At 44.3% G+C, this 21,630-nt stretch overlaps 1 protein-coding gene across 3 annotated transcripts in view; it reads left to right on the top strand.

Moving 5' to 3' along the window:
• The window catches only part of pan (transcription factor pangolin), a 239,949-nt gene that overhangs the window by 206,233 nt on the left and 12,086 nt on the right, over window positions 1-21,630 (top strand). For 2 of the 3 annotated variants that reach the window (XM_065451889.1, XM_065451887.1), the window contains 3 exons: window positions 8,971-9,168; window positions 15,608-15,980; window positions 19,023-19,182. In XM_065451889.1, coding sequence (XP_065307961.1) covers window positions 8,971-9,168; window positions 15,608-15,980; window positions 19,023-19,182 — 731 coding nt within the window. The remainder of the gene's footprint in view (window positions 1-8,970; window positions 9,169-15,607; window positions 15,981-19,022; window positions 19,183-21,630) is intronic. The other variant, XM_065451888.1, reaches the window with a different exon arrangement.

Here is a 21,630-nt window from a genome sequence, read left to right as displayed (position 1 = left end):
GGCGGCACCAGGGATATCGGAATCCGGCTGTGTAGTTTCTGTTGGCATTGCTTAATCGTTCGCCCGTTGCGTACACATTTCGGAAGATAACTCATGCCTTATGAAATTTCAGGAAGCAGTCACATTGGCCGATTTAAAGGCATAATGAGCGCAGCGTGAAGACATTGTGAAGTGCTTGATTTCCGAGAGAAAAAAATATACAGAAAAAGGTTCACACACACACACACGCAAAAAAAAAAGCGACGTTTCTTCCCACCGCACAATAAGGGATAGCCTCACCGGCTGTAACTTCGCACGTTTCGCACCTCCCGCTCATCTTTGATGGATAGATGGATGGATGGATGGATGGATGGATGGATGGATGTTATGAGCGTCCCCTTTGAAACGGGGCGGTGGGTTGCGCCCCCAAGCTCTTGCTATTATACTGCCTAATGTTCTACCTAGGTTTTTAAAAAAAAAGAAACAAAAACGACTATGAACTCCCACAACCAAATTTTCTGACCCCCTATTGCGAAATTTACTTTTGTACGTCTCCATTTTTTGTCGTTTCCCTACTATTCTTCCACCAGTCTTCCAGTCGCCTCTTACTAATCTCTATTGCGGACATGTTTACTTTTACCCTGCTCTCGCTGAACCCAAGGGCTTCAAGGAGGCCAGTGGTGCCTAAATCGACTGCTGGCCAGACGTCTTCACATTCTAATAAAGCATGTTCCATAATTTCTCTAGCTTTACCACAGAAAGCGCATGCTTCTTCTTTCTTATATCTTGCTTTATAGGTGCGTGAAGAAGTAAAACCAAGGACACCGACCAGCATAGAAGTGCTAAAAAATGAAAAAATCTAAAAGACGTTTCGGCTTCGCTACGGAAGCCTTGTTCACAATGGGATGACGGAAGGTTCAAGGAAGCTTATGTATGCTTTAAAACGTGACGTAAGCAGCGCGTGTATGACGGTGGGAGGGTTCCCTCATTTCGATTAATCGTGTGACGTGTTTTTTGTATCTCCAGTGACTCCAGATACAGACGCGATTTTTGGTTTCTTTCTTGGCCGATAATTCTTGAGCGATCCCAGTCGATATCATGGCCCGTTGCATCCGCGTGCTCGGCAAGGGCATTCGACACTGTACGCTTCTTTTCGACATCTTTCTGATGCTGTCTCAGTCTCTGTTTGAAGTTGCCGGATTCACCGATGTATGCGTAGTCGCAATCTGCGCAGGGTATCTTATATACCACGCCGGGAAACGATTCTCTCGGAAGCCTGTCCTTTCCGCCGACGAGCGCTTGCCTCAGCTTACAAACGGGCACGTGCGCCACCTCAACGTCATAACTGCGTAGAACGCGAGACAGGGTTTCGCTTATCCCTGGAACGTAAGGTATGGCAGCACGCTTTCTTGGTCGCGGATTGGTCGGACGTGCAGGATTGGACAGACGGCGCTCCACAGCAGTCAAAAAGGATGTGGGGTAGCCGCTTGCCGAGAGATCACCTCGCACGTGGTCCAAGTCAGTGGAACGGCTTTCTGCTGTGGTGCAAATGCGGTTCGTACGGTTGAACAGTGAGGCAGCAACCGACCTTTTGTGAGCGTCAGGATGAACGGATTGAAAGTTCAGGTAGCGGCCAGTGTGTGTGTCCTTACGGTACACGCTGAACGAGAGCCGTCCATCGCGTCTGGTGACAAGTACATCTAAAAAAGGGAGTCTGCTGTCGACCTCTGTCTCAACCGTGAATTGGATGGCCTTTTCTTGACTGTTTAGGTGCGCAGTGAACGAATCCAAAGCGCTGCGCCGAATCAGACAGAAACAGTCGTCCACATAGCGCAGAAAAACTTTTGGCCTAGGGCTGAAGGACGCGAGAGCACGCCTTTCCAAACATTCCATCGTAAGATTGGCAGCGGTAACAGAGACGGATGCACCCATTGCCGTACCGTGGACTTGCCTGTAGAAGACCTTGTCGAAACAGAAGTACGTGTTTCCAAGGCAAAAACAGAGGAGCCTCTTGAGGTCGGGAACGTCAATGGGCGACCTGTCTGGCAAGGTCCTGTCAGATTCCAGAGCAGAGGTGCATGCATCCACAGCCAAGTCAGTCGGAATTGAGGTAAACAGTGATACCACGTCGAACGAAACCATCACCTCGTCGTCGTCTAGAGACACGTCACGAACTTTTTCAATAAAGTCACAGGAGTTGCTCACATGCGTTGAGCTCTTCCCGACGAGTGGAGCCAGAAGCTGGTGCAGGTATGCGGACAATTTGTAGAGAGGGGAGCGAGTGTAGTCGACGATTGGATGTAGGGGGACGTTAGGCTTATGAACCTTAGGCAGGCCATAAAGTGCAGGTGCAGCACCGTTATGACAGAGAAGCTTGAAATACAAAGACTTGCGTTCGGGAGCTACGAAGCGGAACACGTCAGCCAGGAGAGTCTGGAAGTCCCTCTGAACCTTCAAGGTCGGGTCCCGAGTGAGCCGGACGTAAGTGTCCTGGTCATTGAGCAGAGCCAACATCTTGTTTTTGTAGACAGCCGTGTCAATTAGCACTGTTGCATTCCCCTTGTCGGCGGGAAGGATCACAATTGCAGTGTTCGCCTGAAGACGCTTGACAGCTTTTCGTTCCTCAACGGAAAGAGGGGAAACAAACTTCCTCCGGTGCAGACCACAAAGGACACCAATGGCTCGGGTGCGAGCCTCGTCACGGCGGGACGGGTCAACTTGGTTAACCGCGCACTCCACCGCACACACAACCTTTCGCACGTCAGGTGCAGGTGCAACATTGAAATTCAGACCTAGCTCTAGGACCGAGGCCTCGGCTGGGTCGACGCTGTGCGAAGAAAGGTTGTATACCGTAGTTCGTCGGTTGTACGGCCGGTATGGTCTGGTAAATTCCGAAAGTCTGTCAAGCTTGACACTGTGCACCAACCCCGCATGACGGGCACGCATGTTGGCTTCAAAGTTGGCGTGCAGCTGGATACTTGCAAAATGATCTGGACAGTGGTCCTCCAGGCGGCGACGTGCAAAAAATGCCTCGTTTTCAAGCTTCCTAATACTGTCACGACAGTCCTGTATCCTTGCTTGAAGCAACAGCCTCTCTGTCTTTGCAACGACGCTGTAGCCAAACTTGGAAGGTACTGGCCTGTTAAGATGCAATGAGCGCGGGATGAGGCCCCGTGCTTTGCAGGCAAGGTTGAACTCCAGGTGTCCATGAAACGCAGCAATGCGGGTTGTGAGGGAAACATAACGGCGAATTCCGGTGATTAAAGATTGGCCATACGCCCGGCGAAGGTAGATGAAATCGAGGGTTCGACGGAAGCCCGTCTGGTCGGGATGAAGCATTGAAGAAGTAAAACCAAGGACACCGACCAGCATAGAAGTGCTAAAAAATGAAAAAATCTAAAAGACGTTTCGGCTTCGCTACGGAAGCCTTGTTCACAATGGGATGACGGAAGGTTCAAGGAAGCTTATGTATGCTTTAAAACGTGACGTAAGCAGCGCGTGTATGACGGTGGGAGGCTTCCCTCATTTGTATTGTGAACTAAGGCATCCCAATCTCTCTTCGAAAAGTAATGAGCTTCCCTTTGAGTTATCATAAATTGTTTCTTTCCTGATTTTGTTTTTTACTCTTAAGTAGTTACCCATGGCAGGTTTCTTTTCCATTGCCACCACCCATGAGATTAGTTCAGCGCCTCTGACTTTCCGCTTGACGTTCATTCTTGCTGTGTTGCCCACCCTACAGGCCGCATACTTGCTGGTAAGCTTCTTAGTTCTTTTCCTCCACTGTGAATCAATGTTTTTCCTGTACAGATACCTCAACACTCTCCCAGCCCATTTACTTTCTTCCATATTCCTCAGCCATTCTTCATACTCAATTTTACTGCGAGCTTCCCTCACTTCAAAACTAGTCCAGCCCATATCACCCTGCACAGCTTCATTTGTAGTCTTCCCGTGAGTGCCCAGAGGCGCCCCACTGACCTTTGGGAATTGAGTCTTCATTGTACCCCTGATTTAAAGCAAACAACCACATTTCCAAAATTAAGTCCTGGAACCACTACACCTTTCCACATACTCCGGAGCACCTCGTACCTATTGTATCCTCATAGCGCTCTGTGCTTCATTATGGCTGCATTTCTCTTCCCCTTTACTGATATTGTTTTTTCCTGTGTTTCTATATATCTATTGCCTTCGTTTATCCATATACCAAGGTATTTATATTCTCTTACCCGAGGTATTTCCTGGCCCTGTATTGCCACTGTTTGTTCACTGTTTTCATTGAATACCATTACACCTGATTTTCTAACACTAAATTTGAAACCTAAATTGTTGCCTTCCTGTCCACAGATATTAATTAGACGTTGCATATCACTTTGCTTGTTAGCTAGCAACACAATGTTGTTCGCATAAAACAAACCTGGAACCTGCTGCTCTACTTCTATACCTGCCTGGTTGTATAAGAGATTAAACCCTTTATTACTTTCCTCTAGCACCTTTTCCATCTTCACCACGTACAGCATATATACAGCAGTGGGGATAAAGGGCACCCGTGCCTGAGTCCCTTGTTGATATCAGCTTTCTCCTCGCTCCTTATCCCTTCCCATTCAATGGAAATGGTACTTTCTGGGTAAATCTCTCTCAAGAGCTGTAGACAATTGTCACCTAAGCCTTCCCCTTCCCTTCCTCCTGATGCAACCGTGCCATCTACGGTCACAATTTGCAACGTCGGCAGTGCCAGGGTGGTGCAGGGTTGCCAGATTTCGCTATTAATAGCCAAGTTGGTTTACTTTTTCTTCTATTGGGCATCGAAAATTCCTATTTGGCTACATAGCCATATTTGGGTTACTTTTTCATCTTTGGAAGACGATAAGATATGGGAGTCTGGAGTAATGCCCACAGATTGGAAAAAAGCAGTGGTAGTTCCTTTTCTAAAGCCTGGTAAACCCGCTACATCCCCTAGCAGCTATAGACCCATTGCACTAACAAGTTGCCTAGCCAAATCTTATGAGAGCATCATAAACATAAGACTCACATTCATCCTAGAAACAAGAAACCTAATAGACAAACACCAGTGCCGATACAAAAAGGGCTGTTCTACCACTGACCATCTCGTGCGACTAGAGCAAGAAATCCGTGACGCATTTCTTCACAAGCAATACTGCCTAGCGGTTTTCTTTGATTTTGAAAAGGCATATGATACCACATGGCGATACGGAATTTTGAGAGACCTGGCTGACATGGGAATTCGCGGAAGAATGCTAAATTGTCTATGCGATTTCATGTCAAACCGAACATTTCAAGTACGTCTCGGCACAACACTCTCGCACACATTCACACAAGAAAATGGCGTTCCACAAGGTTGCATTCTCAGCACGACGCTCTTCATAGTCAAAATGAACTCTGTAAATAAAGTCATCCCACCATCAGTTATGTACTCAATATATGTCGACGATTTGCAAATAGCTTGCCGCGCCTCAAACCTACCCACCTGCGAACGACAACTACAAATAACAATAAATAATCTTACAAAATGGGCTGATAAAAATGGTTTCCGGTTCTCAACACACAAAACTGTTACAGTTCTCTTTTCGCAGAAGCGAGGGTTACACTGCACTCCAGGTCTCACTTTACATGGTACAACGCTGCCCGTCAAAGAACACTATAAATTTCTAGGCGTAACATTTGACACTAAACTGAACTTCCTGTCCCACATTAACGCAACTAAAACTAAAGCAAATAAAGCGCTAAATATCCTTAAGGTTTTATCACGTAAGCACTGGGGATCTGACCGAACATGTCTATTACGTATATACCGGTCCCTTGTACGTAGCATCCTCGACTACGGTAGTGTAAGTTATGGAGCAGCTAGGCAGTCCTACATTAAGCGACTTGATCCGGTTCACAATCTTGGCCTACGACTGGCGAGCGGTGCCTACAGGACATCGCCTGTACAAAGTTTATACGTTGACGCTAATGAGCCTTCATTACAGCACCGCAGAGCACAACTCACACTTTGCTATGTACTAAGAATTCGGACATCACCACAACATATATGCTACAACATCGTAACACAGTGCCAATCACGAATACACTACACAAATAAACCAAACATGATTCGGCCACTCATCTTAAGACACGAACAATATTGTCAGACCTATGATGTTCCTCCCGAAGCCCTGCAGGTTGCCGAAAGGCCAGCAAGATTGCCCCCGTGGTGCAATGTTACACAGCTGTGTGACTGGACGTTAACACATATAAATAAAAATGACATTCCACAAGAGCATATAATACAAGAGTTCCGAGCTATCCAAGAAAAATACAAAGATTACACAGAATTTTACACTGACGGCTCTAAAACACAAGAATACGTAGGTGTCGGGATCGTAACAAAAAATTGGGAAAATAGCATTCGCATAAATAATTTTTCTTCAGTCTTTACCGCCGAAGTTTATGCGATATGGATGGCAGTTAAGAAAATTACTTCCGACAAGCAGAAGAATGCTATCATCTATACTGACTCGTTAAGTGCCCTAAGAGCCCTTAACTTAAACTCCGCGTCTGAGCCCCTGCTTGGCGATATCTTAAACATAGTATTTAACAAGAAACACGAAGGAACCATACGATTCTGCTGGGTCCCAAGCCATGTTGGGATAGCAGGGAATGAAGCTGCAGATAGAAGCGCATCCATGGCAGCGCACAAAAGCATCACACACATAACACTTCCATACAAAGACAGCATCAGAGCGGTTCGTAAGGCCCTTGCATCAAAATGGCAGCAAGACTGGAACTCATGCGTAAATAACAAGTTACATATAACTAAACCCCTGCTTCGCGAGTGGAAATCATGCACTCACCAAGAACGATTCTATGAGGTAATGTTATGCCGACTTCGAATTGGACACACGCATCTAACACACAACTTTTTACTTCGAAACGAAAGTCCACCAACATGCGAGAAATGTCACGAAACGCTCACAGTAACCCACATCATTATATCATGCCCACACACTGAAACACAGAGACAGAAACATTTCAAAAATCTGTATCACTTACATATACCTCTGCACCCTGCCTTGATATTGGGCGATGACCCACTAGTGCCATTCACTAACCTGTTCCAGTTTTTATGTGAAACCGATTATCTGCATCGACTTTAAGGTAATACAGCTATAACTACCTTAACATTAGATCTTATACTGTCCTGTGACTGGCGCAGCATGGCCTTAGTCGCCTTTGCGCCATTAAACCCGAATCAACTAACTAACTATCTTTGGAAGACGAAATACAGATACTTTAGGCCTGTGTGAATACTTGAAATTTCGAATACGAATCAAATAGTCCTTGTTATTCATTTTGTATTCGATTCCGAAGTTCACAAATTGAACTTTTCACATATTCATTGCATTCGAATACAGTGCTTGCAGTCTACACGGTGAAAGACTGATGCAAGTAGAGACTCTTCCAAATGATTGGTCCCGATTGCCTCTGAAGAGCACATTTGCCAAATCAGTCGAGCTGTTCTTTAACATAAAGTGAATATTCCGGCGAAAAAGTTATGCAGGAAAGCATAAACTAAAGCATGACATGAATTCTGGAGTGTGCTACAGCCACTAGAGTGCTAGCTTCTCAGCTCAGTGTAGTCACAGAGGTTGCAATAATTAGTCCAGCTAGCTGCGAAGAATGAGTGCTCGAAATAATGTTAAGGATCATGCTGACTAATTTGTATCCTAACTTTTCTTGCCAAATATAGAAGTTCGGTAAACCACAAACCTGCAGAAATTGATAAAACATTTTGACTAGTTTTGGGCTACGTATTTGTCTTGTGACATTTTGGTGTTTGGCTACCCCTGTGCTACATTTTAAGTCGTTCAGCAGTTTGTTGTTGACACTATATCTTGCAACACTGCTGTGGTGTGGCCTGCGGGGCCTGCTAGGCATGGTGCAGAGCTGTGTGGGACGGATATGCACAAGATTCCCAGAAACCTTATTCAAGAGCAAAATAAGTTACTTAGAAATGCTCAACTTCATAATGTATTTGAAGAGACTAATAAATACAACAAGAAGTAGCTTGTTACTTCCAGTGTATTTGAAGCTACAGTGTCTTCCACAAGCACAACAAAATGTTACACCAAGACGGATTATTTGTCTTGGAAAAAGTTAGTTACCAATATGCTTACGGTCTTGCTATTATTGACAACATGGTAGTGCCAGAAGGCAAGGCGTTGCATCATTTCATAAGAATTAAAACCAAAGTAGGAAACCAGTTCACAATTCTCCATTTTCTTTGGGTTGTAGCAAGGTATTTGATGACATGGTTACTTCATAGTGGTAGCAGAGGGGTGATAGAGGTGCAGAAGAGAATTGTTTTGGGAGGTCAGCTGCTACCCTTGCCCTCTTGTCCCCCTGTAGACCCATTGCTGAGCGAGGTTTGACTATAATAGCTTTTTGAAGATACATTACTTACAAAAGTATACAAGGTACAGCATTTTTTAATGGAGCACTTGACGTAAACAAGCCTGGATCTTCTCTGGTATGCGAAGCCTTCTCTATTAGTCTTGCTTTTGCAGAAGCATACATTAGTATCACCGTTTAACTTGGTATTCCTCTTTATTGTCCCATTTCTAAAGTGAATTTTACTATTGAGAAGTACGTGAATGATATTTGACCCACTTTTGTACTTCATGACTTACTGCTTTTCATATGCTGCTCAATTGCTATGCATCTTATCAAATTCAGTACACTTGGAACAGTGAATTCAGCGTGATCAGTAAGTATAAATAGTCGCTGAGCATATTTCTCTAGCACTCATTAATTACATGCAGTTTGAGTAGAGGCTTCCAAAATGAATGTAGTTGTCCTTGTGCACTTTAAACATTCATGATCATTCTAAATATGCCCCATTGTTGATCTGATATTGCTCTTCTTAGTAGTAAAATTAAACGTTGTCTGTGTGTGAGTCATCTCACCTTTCCATTTGCGCTCATTGGTTGATTACAGGCACTCGGCAGCTGCTGGCATGTACCCAATGCCCCCGATGGCTTCCGGGGGCTTCAGGGGAGGCAGTAGCTATGCGCCGCCTTTGCCCAGGATTAACCCTCCTCTACTGCCTCCAAGTATCATGCCACATGGCCTGCACCCGGCTCTAGTCACTCCGGGCCCTAAACAAGAACTCTCTTCCCCTCTCCCCGACACAAGGTATGCATTTATGCAAAGTAGTTGTAGCCCTATGAAGTATATAATTACATAGAGCACCATGTTGTCCTTGTTGAGAACCTTTACAAGCTGTCTTCTGTTGGGTAAGGTAATGGTAGCTTCCCATAGGCACAGACTACGGGGGGGGGGGTTGCAACTGGAAAATCAACTCGTCTTCCCTCTGGTTTGAAGCCGTCATCGTCAAACCATTTCCTTCAGCTGTCCTCGAGTACACTACTTACGCAGCTCATACAATTTGAGTGATGCTAATGGCATGTATTGCTGTTAATTCAGTCATCCTCTAAACACCTCATATATTAAGGGTGCTTGAATCTGAGATGATAAAAGGGTAATTGCTCATTTGAGTAAATTCAGTTGGCTACAGTTAAGCAGTTATGGTGGCTCATCTAACAAAGGCTTTATTTTAATGCCTCTTCGTACCATTATTGTAATAAAATTAAAACACACACAAGAAGAAACTGATTAGGGTACCTGCTGTGCATAGTTCCATGTAAATGCAACTATGAACTTTACACAGTGTTTTAAAAGATGGCTTGTCTGGCCCAAGTAACTTAACAGATACTGGGCATAAATGCGGTTGTCTTGTGGAATGCAAAAGGGATCTAGCGTTGCCATGCAGTTGTGGAATGCTGTAGAGATGGTGGATAGTGTTGCAGTTTCAACCAACATTAGTGTCTTGTGCGATTACCCCAATTCTCTCCCATTTTTTTTGCCAAGGTCATTGGCTTCTTTAGTACTGTTCACGCTTCTACTCTTCCAGGGCATGTTTTCTGCCATTAAGTGTTCCCCTTGGCTGATGTATCTGCAGGGAACAAAAAAATCTGTGTTAGTGCACAGCAGTGGCGCTCCTTAGCCACTTCTGGCCCTTGTGCCAATAAAATAAAATCATCATAAGCAGCAGCAGCGCACGGCAGAACCTAGCAAAATATACATGGGTCATGGAAAGAAATAGGGATGGTGTCATCTTTGAAAAGCAATTTTTTTCTCTGTATTTGTTTATCATTCTTACATTAGAGGATCAACTAAGCAAGTACCAGCTTCAGCTGTGCTCCTCTTGCAAATATATTACAATATGTTATTGCTATTGAATATTTGAGCGAACAAGAACAAAAAAAAGATGATTAGATAAAGATCTCTTTAAAGTACTTTGGGTGGTTAACAAGAAGAAAGGGGGTTAACTGAGGGGCCTGATTCTTATTAATCATATCATTAGAAGTCAACAAACATTGGCAACAAGGACAACATAGGGTAAATTACTTGTACTTGCTAAATGAATTAAAGAAATGATAAAGTAATGGAAATGAAAGTGGATGAAAAAACAACTTGCCGCAGGTAGGCAACGATCCTACGTCTTCACATTACGCGTGTGATCCTCTACCAATTAAGGTAGTTAAGGTAACAATTAAGGGTGGTTAAGAAACAAGCAGAACATTTTTTAATTGAATTCAATTCAGCTTTATTCAACATCTGCTAGATGTTTGGAGCACGGACAAAAAGCCTGAAAAGGCTTGACGGGGTCCGTGCACCACAGCCTGGCATACAGTGGCATCAATTCGATACATTTAGAGGAGAAAATCAATATGCAGGAATTTGAGGGTCTATGCATACATTTTACCTTTATTTGTATTGTTAGATATGGAGCTGTTTCCTGCGATTACTTCGAGTTCCCCAAACCACTTCGAATCGCAGCACAGCTAATTGAGGAATGCCGAAGCAGGAAAGCACATTCCAGAGGAGCGGCCGAGCAAACAAGTTTAAGGCAACAAGTTCACGTGCCAACAAGTTCGTGCGCCGCTGGGATTAGCAGGTGGGCCTCCGACAATGGAGCATGAGCAGCCCTCCCCTTCTCCTCGTTAGAAGTGCATTGCCAGTCTGCGAGGCAAGACCGCAGAGAGCCGCCAGGTGTGACACCGCGACACGGGCGCCTACCATTGGCTGAAAGTGGCGTCATCGGAGCGGACTCTCCCATTGGTCAAACATGACGTGACTTACAGTGCTCGAAGGGTTTATAAGAAGCCTTCCAGAGAGACCTGAGCATTCTGGGTCATTCCCTGATTCCCTGATTCACCTCTCTCGAACTTCTTGCCGCGGGCCGCAGCGTCCGAGTTGCTGCCAGCCCGTAATGACTGTACGACTGTTACTTGACGTCTCACCTCCTTGTAAATAATGTAGAATAAATCACCCCCAAGTTTGGTTTTCATCCCGAAGTCCGTCCTCCAACCCCTACATCTGGTTGGCAGCGGTAGGATCGCCTCCGAATGCATCAGCTGGTGGCAGCGCTACGAATCAACCTTCGTCGAGAGAGATCGTAAGGAACCGGGAAGAGCGAAGAAGAGTGAGCCTTCGTCGAAAGAGGTCCGAAGAAACTGGGAGTATCGAAGAAGGAGCGAGCCCTCGACCCAGGGAGTCCGGAGGAACCGGGAACAGCGGACGAACGAACCGGATGGCAGGGTGCTGCAACCGTAAGTGAGCGCGTGGTTTTTTTCCTTATGATTCGCCAGACTCAAATGTTGTGTGTTCATTTTGATAGTTCTGGGAATCGGGGGTTTGTTGCATTGTGTGTTTGCACAAATTAATTAAGGAAAACAGTTTTAACCACCTGTCGGGGCAGCTGCCATGGATCTTAGAAGGTTGACGAGGTTAGACTTGTTGTTGGTGTGCAACGATTTGGGAGTTGAGGCGGACGAACGGATGGAAACACCAGCTATCATAAAGGCGATTAACGATAGTGGCAATGATGACAAAAGCATTGAGCTTGCTTGGCAGGTGATACAGGAGCCACGGGAGCGTGTGCGTCGTGTACGTTTGCGGGAGCGTCGTGAACTTAGGAGTGAGCATAAGCGTGAAGAACGCGAGAATGAACGGAAGCATGAGCTTCAAGAACTTACTCTTAGGTGTGAGCGTCACGGACGTGAGAATGAACGCGAACGCGAGCGTGAGGAAAAGTATGAGAGAGAGAAGGCAGCACTGATCAAAGAGATACAGAATTGTGATCAGTTATTGACACAGAGACAACGGCTGTCTGAGAATTCTGTAGGTAGTACAGAGCGAAAGAATGAGGAAGCATCTAGCAGATTTTCGCCAGAAGCCGACGAAAAGAGTAGTGCCTGTGAGATTGGCTGCAGATTCAGAGGAAAAGGGAAAAGGCTAGCTGCTAACGATGCCTTAGTGGCAATAGAGGCCGTTAAAGGCCAGAGTGAGAGCGACGAGGTGCTGTGCCAACAGATGACTGTGGAGACAGCTAGGCCAGCTGCGAACAAATTGGCACAGTTACCACGTGTGTGCGTCGCTGGTAAGGTTAGCGAGGTTGCTAGCGAGGAAAAGGGTACTGTTGACGCGACAGACGCGAGCACCCATGTCAGGTCAGATCTGCGTGCAGAAGTGAAGTGCGAACTGGATGATGCAGTTGAAAGTAGTTCTCGGGATGGCGAGCTCCGTAGTCCACGAGAGAACAACTGCATTGTTCAGGGATCGGTGCGGCTCTCCGCCAGTCTAGATAGCCTAGATAGGGATGGTTCAGTTATTAATCATTCGGACTGTGCGCGTGAGACAGCGATCGATACCGACGGGCTGTGTGCCGATGCACAGCGTGAGCTGGGCAATGTAGTAGAGGGCAGTTCGCTAGAGTGCGAGTTGTCTAACTCGAGTATAGCCTGCTGCATTGTGCCAGAGTCGGTCGAGCTGTCCGCCAGTCGAGGCAGAGAGAGTGTTGATTTAAGTGAGAATCACTCAGACTGTGCCGGTAAGAGACCGATCCGGGCCGACGAGATGTGTACCGGCCAGCACGAGGCACGAGAAGGCGACATGAAAACGAGTGCAAAGAGAAAGCGCCGTAAAAAGAAGCGCGGTAAAGACCGAAAGACGGTAATTAATGCAGCGCCGCCAAAGATGGCGAGAAACCCAAAAGGGCAGGGCGCGAGGAAAGAGGTGCGGTCGTCTAGGACGATGTTGACGCATCCAGAACGTTCGAGCCACAGGTCAAAGGGGGACCGCGAAGCATGTTCTGCACGGACGCGGACAAAGGGCACGAGGCAGTTAAACTCCTCGTCGTTCCGTAGTTCTTTTCACAGCTCAGCGTGCAGTTCGAAGAAACGCAGGGTGGCAGGACGAGACCAGGTGGGGAGTAGCGACGCGGTCAATCGAGTTCGTGTGGAAAGCGGGGCGCGGGGACGCAAATTGGCAGGAGACTGTAACGTCTTGGGGGAGCTGATAGTGAATCAGCCCTTTTGTTGTCTCTCGGCAGCCAGAGTAGCTTTCAGACCACGCCCACCTCGCCTACGACTCAAAGTATGAGTCAGACATAAACGTTTGGAACGGGATGCCAGGAGAGCTTCCGTAGTAGGAAAACGTGTTGTTTTGTATTTTATTTTTGAGCATCGCAAAGTTTTCGCGATTTGAGACAAGGATTTCTTTCAATATGTAAAGGTACGAGCTTTGTTTGGGTTTTCGTTCGAGAAGCTCGAGATTTGAAAGTTGCGTTTTAAGTAAACCTGTAGTCTCGCGAGATGCTCATTAATAAGTAGCTAGGTTTTTTGTGTGTGTGTGAGTAACCTGAAGGTCAAGGTTATCGTTGAGAGGCCTATCGTAACGCGCGTGTGTGTTATTTAACCTTCTTTCTTTTTAAGTGTTTTTGAATTTTGTAAGGTTAAGCGCGTAGGTTTCTAGTAAGTGCATGATTTGCACGGAGAAGCGTTCTTAGTTCCATTAGCGCGTGTCCTGTGTGGACGGAAGTAAGCAGACTTTATGACTGGGTTGCTAGTGTGTGTGAGGGCAGCCGTATTCTGACTTCTTCAGTGAACGTGCGTGGAAAGAGTTAGTAGAAGACGCATCATTTTAAGAGTTCTGCGGAGTGTGTAAGTCCCGCGAGTTTAATTGTTCGTTTACGTCACGTGTCCTGTAGGACTTTCAGGGAAGAAACGTGAGTAAGCGTAAGTGAAAAGTTTGGCTACAATGCAAGTACGCGTTTTGTTTAGTGACCACAAGGCTAGTGCGCTTGTGATTACGTACTTGTGAGGTTGACCAGATTGTTCAGTGGCACCATTACGTGCGATAAGTACGCCACTGCGATAGATTGGAAACATGCTGTTCCTGTAGTTAGGCCACTTAAGTAATGTTCGGCTGTTTTCATTTGTTGTTTGCATCGTCAACGACACTTTGTTTTGCAACAACAATAGTACTCTGGTCTTGTCGGCAATCGAGGAGAAATGGATAGCTGTTTGGAAGGGTGGTTGGAACTGCTTTGTCAAAATTGGGGAACTGAAAGATCAGGGTTGATTTTGACTCAGTAATAGCCTGGCGAGTCAGGGGTGAAGAGCCTGCGCTTACGCGTGGTGCAGCGCTGTGTTGTTTGGTTTGTTTGACGTATGTTCTCCAGGGCCCAGGATCCCGAGGGTTGTCAAACGAGGCTCGACCCCAGTACCCTGCAGCTTCTTTCAGCGTTCCTCATGGCCAGCGAATTGAGTTCACCGGCCATTCAGAACAACCGGGGCGAGGACGAGCTGTTAGATATGGAGCTGTTTCCTGCGATTACTTCGAGTTCCCCAAACCACTTCGAATCGCAGCACAGCTGATTGAGGGATGCCGAAGCAGGAAAGCACATTCCAGAGGAGCGGCCGAGCAAACAAGTTTAAGGCAACAAGTTCACGTGCCAACAAGTTCGTGCGCCGCTGGGATTAGCAGGTGGGCCTCCGACAATGGAGCATGAGCAGCCCTCCCCTTCTCCTCGTTAGAAGTGCATTGCCAGTCTGCGAGGCAAGACCTCAGAGAGCCGCCAGGTGTGACACCGCGACACGGGCGCCTACCATTGGCTGAAAGTGGCGTCATCGGAGCGGACTCTCCCATTGGTCAAACATGACGTGACTTACAGTGCTCGAAGGGTTTATAAGAAGCCTTCCAGAGAGACCTGAGCATTCTGGGTCATTCCCTGATTCCCTGATTCACCTCTCTCGAACTTCTTGCCGCGGGCCGCAGCGTCCGAGTTGCTGCCGGCCCGTAATGACTGTACGACTGTTACTTGACATCTCACCTCCTTGTAAATAATGTAGAATAAATCCTCCCAAGTTTTGGGTTTTCATCCCGACGCCCGTCCTTCAACCCCTACAGTATAATCATTTACAAACTTCTACTGTCATTGCTGATTGTGCGCTACAGAACTACTCTGTCTTGTCATGATTAAGGCAAACTATCCGATCTGGATCACTTACAGTGTGGTCTAAATATTTTTACATGCATAAACATCTTGGCACCCTCACCATCCACAATACAGTCTCTGATTTAGCTGTCACCTAAGCATTGATACTATTCAGGAATTTTATTACGAAAAAGCGGCGAGCTTTAGCAGACAATACAGTCTGTATGATTGTGCTTGTGTAGCATTGTAGCTCTACAGCGAGGTTTGGGCCTGCTGCTGCTATCAATGCAGTGTGGCCCCTGCATTTCCCAGGCACCCACTAGCCATGTACCACCCGCTGGACTCCAAGTGCAACCAGGGTCGGCCAAGCTCTCGTGGCGACCTGGTGAATGGCGTGTCGGGTCTCAATGGTCATGGTGGCGGGCCACCTCCCAGCCAGCCATCGGGCCACCCACCTAGCAATGGCAGCAGCAGCAGCAGCCAACCGCACCAGCCACAGCAGCAGCAGCATAATGGCACAGAGAAGAAGCCCCAAAAGCCGACTAACCATGTCAAGAAGCCCCTCAATGCCTTCATGCTGTACATGAAGGAAATGCGTGCCAAGGTAGTCGCTGAGTGCACCCTCAAGGAGAGTGCAGCCATCAACCAGATTCTTGGGAGAAGGGTGAGTTAATTTTCAGTTTCTTTTTTTTTTCCTTTCTAAAGGAACAGTGCAGCGTCCTAGTTCATTTTACTGAAATCGTAAAAAAACAGCTTCACTAGGTGCTTGTCATAGTTTCAGGCAGGTGCCATGCACAAGGCCAGCAAATTAAATCCAAATAGCAATTCAAATTAACTACAGTGCAGTAAGTAGACACGATGATGTAGCCCCTTTTGAACAATTTATAGATTTATGTGTAATAAGCTGTAGGAGATGTGGCAATATTTCATTTATTATTTAGTAATAGTGTTTTTCTTAAGCATAATTAGTGTAATATTTTTTTTAGCAATTATGGCTACACAAATTGAAATCAAGAATTGGATGGAAAACCATCTGGTCGGGAATATACATGACAACAGTTAAAAGCGAACACCGACCACGAACGCTTATAAAAGAAAGACGTTCGGAACGTCTTTCTCTTTATAAACTTTCGTGGTCAGTGTCCGCTTTTAACTTGTCACGACTACACAAATTACTTGAAAACAATAGAATTTAACAGTTTGTATTCTCTCTTTATACAGGGTGTTCTTTTATTAACAGAAATTTTTAAAATCGGTTATGGTATGTAGCATAATTCTACTTTTTGAGGTGGACTTTATTTGCACACTAAATCTGAGTCCATAATCAACTAATTACCAAGATTTGCTAATGATTTGATAGCAATTACTTTATGGCACATACTGCTATTTACAAATTGTAGCTGGCGAGTTCGCTAGTCATATCCACTTGGAACAATTTCAATGGATGACACCAGTTTCAAGATATGGGTTCCCAAAGTGTGTGAAAAATTCATTGGTGTCCCAGTTATTTTTGAACTACAATACACAAAAAAGTTTTTTTGCCCAAAAGAAAAGCAAATTGAACAATATGTTTTTATCGAAGTTTGAGAGCACTTGCCTCAAAACGTTTTATTTTCAAAATTAATTCAAAACAGATCTTATGTGTTAGATCCCTGGCTTCAATTAGTAAATCGCAACCAGTCTGTGTACTAAAGTAATCAGTTCATTTGTAAAAATTTTTAAATTGGTAACATGTATTTTGCTTTTTGTGCAAGTAATGTCCTCTTCACGTAATCCAGTCGAGTGAGTACATTATGCAATATGCCACTGGTGATTTGTTTAAATTCTGCTAGCGTTTAAAAAAAAAGTGTATTGGGGGCCTTATGTATTTGGGAAAACTTATCATGACAAGCATTTCTCATATCAATCATGTAGTATGTGCAGGCTTTTTTTTTTTTTTTCTTGTTCCTCATGTGCTGTGATTGCTTTAAGGCTAGCACCATGCAATGGTATAGACCTTTCTAATGAGAACTCCCTGGGCATTTTGGTTATTTTCGTAACTAATCTGGGCTTGCAACTGATTGGCTCAATTGCGAACAGAGGATTTTTATTGTGCCAGCACTTTCCTAATGCTTTCGTATCTTGCTAAGGGAAGATACTCCTCACAGAGTCATTTCAGTTAGTAATTATTTCTGGATGAAATTTATGCAGAATATAGAGATTAATCTCCTATTTTCGAATATGTGTTTAGCTTTGCAATATATTATCTGGTTATTGTTCTGTGGCCTTTAGAAGTGTAAAATATATAGTCTCGTGTACAAGGCATGGGTTTCACACTCGGCTTAGAAGAGTGTTACCTTATAGGCAACAGATTACATATAAGGCCAAAAATAATTTTCTTTTAGATTTATTACTTCAAGAAAAAAAAATTATTTGCAATTATCATTATCGAGAACATTGATGAGTAGTTTCCTATGATTCACATGAATGAAATTGCTGCAGATTACAGTAGGACCTGGTTACTTGCATTCTAAACGTCCTTGCATGCGCAATTTGGCTGAGATTGAGTTCCATTAAGTACAATTTTTTGTGCACAAGCATTAGGAACACCCTAAAATCATAAAAAGAGAAAAATGCAAGTTAAAGATCTTAGCATGCTTATTATGTTGTAGATGATGAATTTGCATGAAATTTGGCCAGAATGATGCAGACAGTGTTTCAGCAAGAAGTACAAAACCTCAAAAATCTCTTACAGTGTAGGTGGTATCTTAAGAACCCTTGCAAGCTTTTTCCTCTCCAGGCAGGCTTTCTTTGGTGCACTGCAACAATGAGATTTAGCTTCAGCTGTCTTTTTTTTCCAGACATTCTGTTGATCATTCTCTGGTATTTTTGGTTGCTCAGAGTGATCAACTCCTGAGTTGGAAGGATGCCCAGCTTCCGTAGAACCTCCTCAAAGCCTTTGTGGACCTTGTTGAACCATAGGATGGCTATAGAAGTAGCTACCTTCAAAACAGTTTGTGAAGCAAATTTTATTTTGAGACGGCAACGAAATCGCACTTGGCCACATTTTGGGTTTTGTCATGAGCACTGTGAGACGACAGCTTTACGTCTGCCAGCCTATCGTATGTAGGAAGCGTGGCTGTTGCCTGAGCACTCATGAGAATTCTAGAATAAGGTGCTGTCAACCCAGCTAGAGCTAGTGCTTGCTTGTGCTTACACCAGGAAAGCTCACCATCTGGGCAAAACATATGGTTGTGAGCGTCATCAGTCTAGCATGAATAAAAAAAAATGAAGCCCATGCAGCTGCCATGCCTCCACTTGAATAATTTTTCAGTCTTCTGGTCATAAAAATGCCTTGGATTTTTTTACATTTGAGAATAAAATACATGGTAGAACTGCAGCATCCAATTTTAACAGGAATAATTGCCAACTTGCCCACCTTTCAGTTATGTTGCAAATAGAACTATGAAGCATAACATTGTCACCAAAATATATAACCCAAGTTTTTTTTTTAACAGAAAAAAAAACTATTTTTGGACTCCCATATCCCCTATGAAGGTACACCTTGTGGCAAAAAAGTAAAGGCTAGCTGGGAGTTGCTGGCGACAGCCAGCTAGCCTTTATTTTTTTGCCACAAGGTGTGCATTTATACAGCTTTGCAGGTGTATTTGGCCCTCACATTCATGTCTTTTCTATTCCCCCCCCCCCCTTTTTTTTTCTTTTCCAGTGGCACAGCCTTTCCCGAGAGGAGCAGTCCAAGTACTATGAAATGGCACGCAAGGAGCGGCAGATCCACATGCAGCTTTACCCAGGTTGGACGGCGAGGGACAATTATGCTATCAACAGCAAAAAGAAGAAGCGCAAGAAGGACAAGAGTCAGGATGGAGGTAAGTTGGTCCTAAAAGCTTCTAGTACTGGCTTGATCTTTTGTTCTTATGTGTGTGGCACCAAAAAGAGTGTTCTGCTCCCAGTTGCCATTTGGCGTAAACACCACACATATTTAATGATGAACACCATTGATACAAACATTGTGGGTGTGTCCTCTTTCACAAATGCTAAACAAGAGGAAGACCATTGAAATTTGGAGCACGTTCATCATTGTGGCATAAAAAAATGGTCACTACAAGGTGTAAAAAAAGGGGGTGGAGTTAGAGTAGAAGTTCAATGAAAGCTGTAAGGTGTTCTAATACTGCCGTGGTTCTCATCATCACGAACGTTTCTCGTGCTGAAAGTGAGAAGCTGCATATATATATTTTTATTTGGTCTACTGACAATTTGATCTTTACACATTTGTCTACAGAGCATACAGACATCAAGTACAAAAAAAAAAGTAATATTTAAACTAGTCATAAGTGGGTGAGTGAAAAAAGAAAAAAAGGAAAGAAAAACGAAACCCTATGTAGGTCTCATGTGCTGTGGGAATCAGTCTAAGCGAAATTTTCTTTTGTGCTTGTGAGGAACACATGTTCATGCTTACTGACCATCTGCAATTATATAGCAGATGTAATTGGACATGTTTCACAGAGAAATGCCTTGCTTAACACGAACTTGTAGCACTCGGAACACTGCAGACATGTTTGACTGAAACTAGTCTATCATACACACACTGCGCACTGAATTGGACTCCTCCTATGCGAACTGTTTTGCAACTTGTTTGCACCTGTAAACAACCCAGTTCCATTTCGTTGCTGTCTCGTCACTGCATATTGACGACGCTCGGCTTGGCATTTACAAGGAAGTGTGCACTCGCGTATCGACACTGCTGCATTTTGAGTTTACGAGCTAGCATGTGCTCGTGTTCTAAACTGCACTTAGCTGCATATTGAAAATATTCCCAATCCACTCGACACTTCTTCCAAGCCCCTATCTACTCCACACTCAGTATGTGCTTCGTTAAAGTACATGGTCTGCCTTCACTACGCAAGTGTTCGTTGCACATTACCGTAGCTTCCATTGCACAGCAGAAGCCAGCACCTGTAAAGTGGTGGGAAGGCTCAAAGAAAGCTTTGCTTTGTTACAAGGTTTACTTAGAACCTGGATGCTAGATATATTCTTTAAATTTGGCAGCTTAAGAGTGCATAACCCGTGTACCCGGGCCACCTCTGTTTGCACTGTATCTCTGGGACCAGTTTGCACTATCTCTTTGAATGGCCTGTCATGCAAGACAGCAGCCAGAACTTGCTAAGTGGGGTGAACAAGCAAAGAAAGCTTCACTTTAAGCAATATTATAATTGCTCATTTGAACACTTTTTTAAAAGAAGAACCTGAAAATATTCTTTTTTGCACCCACATGCACATACACACTTAGTACTGGTTACCATCACTTATGGCAAACAATTTGGGGGTAGCTTTATTTTCTTAGGGTATCTTTATTTTCTTAGGTTATGTCCAGCCTGCTGCAATCATGAACTAATGAAGTAATTTCAATCTAAATGTCTAAGAGTAAAAATTGCTTCAGGTAAACTATATTCAAGGTTAGTTACATTATTACACATTGTTTCTGTCATTAGTTGAACTCAGTTGTTATGATTGGTGGCATGTTCACTTTTCTTTAATACAATGGATTTTTTTTCACTGGCTAAAGCTTAGCTCACTTGAAGGTAATGCCTTGTATCTAATGCAACATCAATATGATAATAGATCATTCTGAAAATGACTGTGTTAATTTAAGTGAACGTGGAAACCCTGATGTAGTCAGAAAAATGTTTCAACCTTCACTGTGCTTATGGGAATTAAGTGAAAAATCAAAGGTTACATAAAGGCAGACGCTTGGGACATTGCGGGCACTATAGTTCGTTTTGAGTTTCATTCTTTACTTTTTCATGTAATTCTCAAAAGCACAGTGAACCAAATACCCTATTCTGTTATTGACAGTTGGCAACATGGGTATGGCAGCATGTCAGCCAGTGTGGCATAGTGAAGCCTGTGTTGAACTTGATTGCATATACGTCTGCTTAAGTAGCAGTGCTAGCAGTGTGTGCAATTACAGTAACTGTGCCATGGAATTAACTCAATTGACTTTGAAAAGCCAAGTAAAGTGACAGTGCACTAATAAAAGAAAATGTGCACTTTTGTGGTTAGCTTGCCGCTCAGGTTTGTGCTATCTGACTGATGTGTTACTGAGCTTAAATTTGTTTGCCATGTGAGGTGGCCTAGTACAACTTAATAATGAGTGAGTATGCTGATATATTGACTGTCCAACTGAATGTAGCAAAAAAATAACAAATGACAGGTCTTTATATGAACAGCTCTCACTGTATGTTGACGGGCATTGTCCCTGCCAGTCATGAGTATTTTTTTCATTGTGTAGAAATTATACTTAAGTTTAATTGGCT

The sequence above is a fragment of the Dermacentor albipictus genome, chromosome 1, assembly GCF_038994185.2.
Source record: "Dermacentor albipictus isolate Rhodes 1998 colony chromosome 1, USDA_Dalb.pri_finalv2, whole genome shotgun sequence".
Lineage (NCBI taxonomy): Eukaryota > Metazoa > Arthropoda > Arachnida > Ixodida > Ixodidae > Dermacentor > Dermacentor albipictus.
Note: the sequence above shows the minus strand (reverse complement) of the source record. Positions and strands in the feature narration are given on the sequence as shown.